Source organism: Crocodylus porosus, unplaced genomic scaffold (genome assembly GCF_001723895.1).
Source record: "Crocodylus porosus isolate Cpor-Errol unplaced genomic scaffold, CroPor_comp1, whole genome shotgun sequence".
Lineage (NCBI taxonomy): Eukaryota > Metazoa > Chordata > Crocodylia > Crocodylidae > Crocodylus > Crocodylus porosus.
In genome coordinates this window covers 178304873-178307420 of record NW_017728886.1, presented here as the reverse complement: position 1 = coordinate 178307420, position 2548 = coordinate 178304873, and the positions used below count along the sequence as shown (strand labels likewise).

Here is a 2548-nt window from a genome sequence, read left to right as displayed (position 1 = left end):
GCTCGAGATGCATCTGTGGATGCATGACAAGGTGCGGTTGGCCTTCCTAACTGCCTCCCTACACTGCCGGCCCATGTTCATCTTGGAGTCAATTTTGCCCACGCCTGTACTAAAGCCACTTGGCCTGCATCAGACTGGAGCTAGATTTTTCCAGCCCGTGGCTTGTAAAATGTTGCTGGCCCCTGATGTATAGTGTATGTAGGGAATATTACATTATACACACAATATAGTGTCAGGAACCCTTTTACCCTAGGCTGCGTTATTTAAGAAGGCAGGACTTCTGATGCTGGATTAGATTCTAGTCCATCTGCTCTGGTATTCTGTCTTGGAAAGAGACTCAGCACCTGATGTGCTGAAGGAAGATCCAGGAAATGTCGCAGAAGGTAGATATGGGATAATTTGACCCCAGACTGTGTATTTTTCAAACAACCAGTAGTTGGTGATTTTTTTTCCTTATATTTTAAATTATGAGATAGGGACAGGTCTGAAACTTTGTAATGTTAACTACAACTCTGAGTGAGCCTGCTACTGTTACAATTAGAGATCCTCTTTTGCAGCTTAGGCTTTCTACCTTAGTGAAAGCCTAAACTGCAAAAAAGGGTGTTCAGTTGCTCACAAATTAGTTCCTGTGGTACTAAGTTCTGTCGCTAACCTGTAGAACTGAAACAATTCCTGTTTATTTGAATTGAATATGCCATGCTTTAATTTAATTTAATGTAATTTGGCTCATGCACTATGAGAGCAATAGGTAGTTTTTGTTTTTTTGAATGTCTCTTATTAAGTCCATATTTTGAATATATTTATGTTAGATTTCTGATTGGATTGTGTCTTGTCTCTTCTTTAAACTGTTCTAATTGTTTTAGTCCGTCTGTCCCTGCCCCCCCCAAAAGCTTGTTCCTTCTGTTGCTTTCCTTGTCTCTGAGTTCCCCTTTAAATTCTACAATATTTTTCTTAGACAAGGTGACCAGCACTGTTCAGAATACTCCAGATGAGTCCATGCTACTAATTGATTGTTGCATATTTTATAATGAAGTGTATAAATAGTTATGTATTCTGTTTCTATATTTATTCTAGACACCCATGGGATACTGTAATCAAAGCTGCTATGAGAAAATACCCCAATCCCATGAATCCATGTGTAGTAGGAGTAGATGTGCTAGACAGAAGCCTTGACAACCAGGGAAGGTTACATAGTCACCGCCTTCTCAGCACAGAATGGGGACTGCCAAGTATTGTAAAAGCGGTATGTAATTGTTACATTGAATAATTTACTGATGTAGTATCATCTAAACACATTGTCATCTGGATTGAAAATAAAAACTTACCTTATAGAAGACCTTGTTTCCAGAAATTTTAAGGTATAATCAGCATATCTGTTGCCGAGAGTGTCTGTGGGCTTATATAAATTGCAGTGTCTGTGGGCTTATTAATCACTTTTAAGGTTATAGTATTTTGGACATGCTGGACTGTCTTCTTTCATGGTTTAAGCACCTGGCATGATGGGGTGTTACTCTTGATCAGGGTGTTCAGTCGCTCACAAATTACTGTGTAATGACACCGTGGATTGTTTTTATGGTTCCTTATATTGACTCTTTAAATATGGAAATCTGTCTTGCCTTCTAGATTTTGGGAACAAGTAGGACTTTGACATACATCAAAGAACATTCTGTAGTAGATCCAGTGGAAAAGAAGATGGAACTCTGCTCCTCCAATGTAAGTGACAGTGAGATCAGGAAGCTTTTGGTAATGACTTTTGGGAGTGGAACTTGTGTCTCGTACCAGCATGAAGGGTTTCAGAAATAGCTATTAATGAAAACATGTTTGTCAAGACAGACATTTTCATTGGGAACTGGATAAGGCAAAAACTTCTGTGCAGCCCATTTCCTGAATGCACTTTTTGCTATTGCCTTTGTTCATTGCAGGAATAGATAACCTAGATAAGAGAACTTTTACACAATTATACGTTTCATAAAAATATCTGAGAAATATGGAAGTGAAACAACTGAGTAAAAGGTGATCTGATTAGTAATGTTTCTTTTACTAATGTATGTTAAACAGCACCAGCAACTTGCTATGAACCTGCACAATGTATTAGCTGCCTGTTTTGCTTTGTTATAATAAGCCTTAAGTTTGGTTTAAATAATGTGGTCAGTAAGAAAGCCTTATCCTTCTACAGTAAACCCAGACTTCTGTTTTCTTGGAAATGGTAGTGGTACTTACTTTCCTGCAGAACTTTTCTGCTACTCACATGCTGCAATTCGTAGGCTCAGCACTCAGCAGTACTACTGAAAAATATAGCCATCATGATAACAGAAACAGGGGTTATATAGGCTACCATCCATTTAAACAAAGTTTCTGAATGATTGTGTGTGGTTTTTGCAGTGTTGCATTATATTTGGAACGTATCCTGGAATAACTTGGAGAGGACAGCATGGAGAGGGTCCAGAGGAGGGCCACTCGTATGATCAGGGGACAGCAGGGCAGGCCCTATGAGGAGAGGCTACGCGACCTGAACCTGTTCAGCTTCCACAAGAGAAGGCTGAGGGGG

The 2548-nt window shown here is 39.4% G+C and overlaps 1 protein-coding gene across 4 annotated transcripts in view; it reads left to right on the top strand.

Moving 5' to 3' along the window:
- The window catches only part of PRELID3A (PRELI domain containing 3A), a 13465-nt gene that overhangs the window by 2383 nt on the left and 8534 nt on the right, over window positions 1-2548 (top strand). For all 4 annotated transcript variants that reach the window (XM_019545702.1, XM_019545710.1, XM_019545719.1 and 1 more), the window contains 2 exons: window positions 1075-1243; window positions 1624-1713. In XM_019545702.1, coding sequence (XP_019401247.1) covers window positions 1075-1243; window positions 1624-1713 — 259 coding nt within the window. The remainder of the gene's footprint in view (window positions 1-1074; window positions 1244-1623; window positions 1714-2548) is intronic.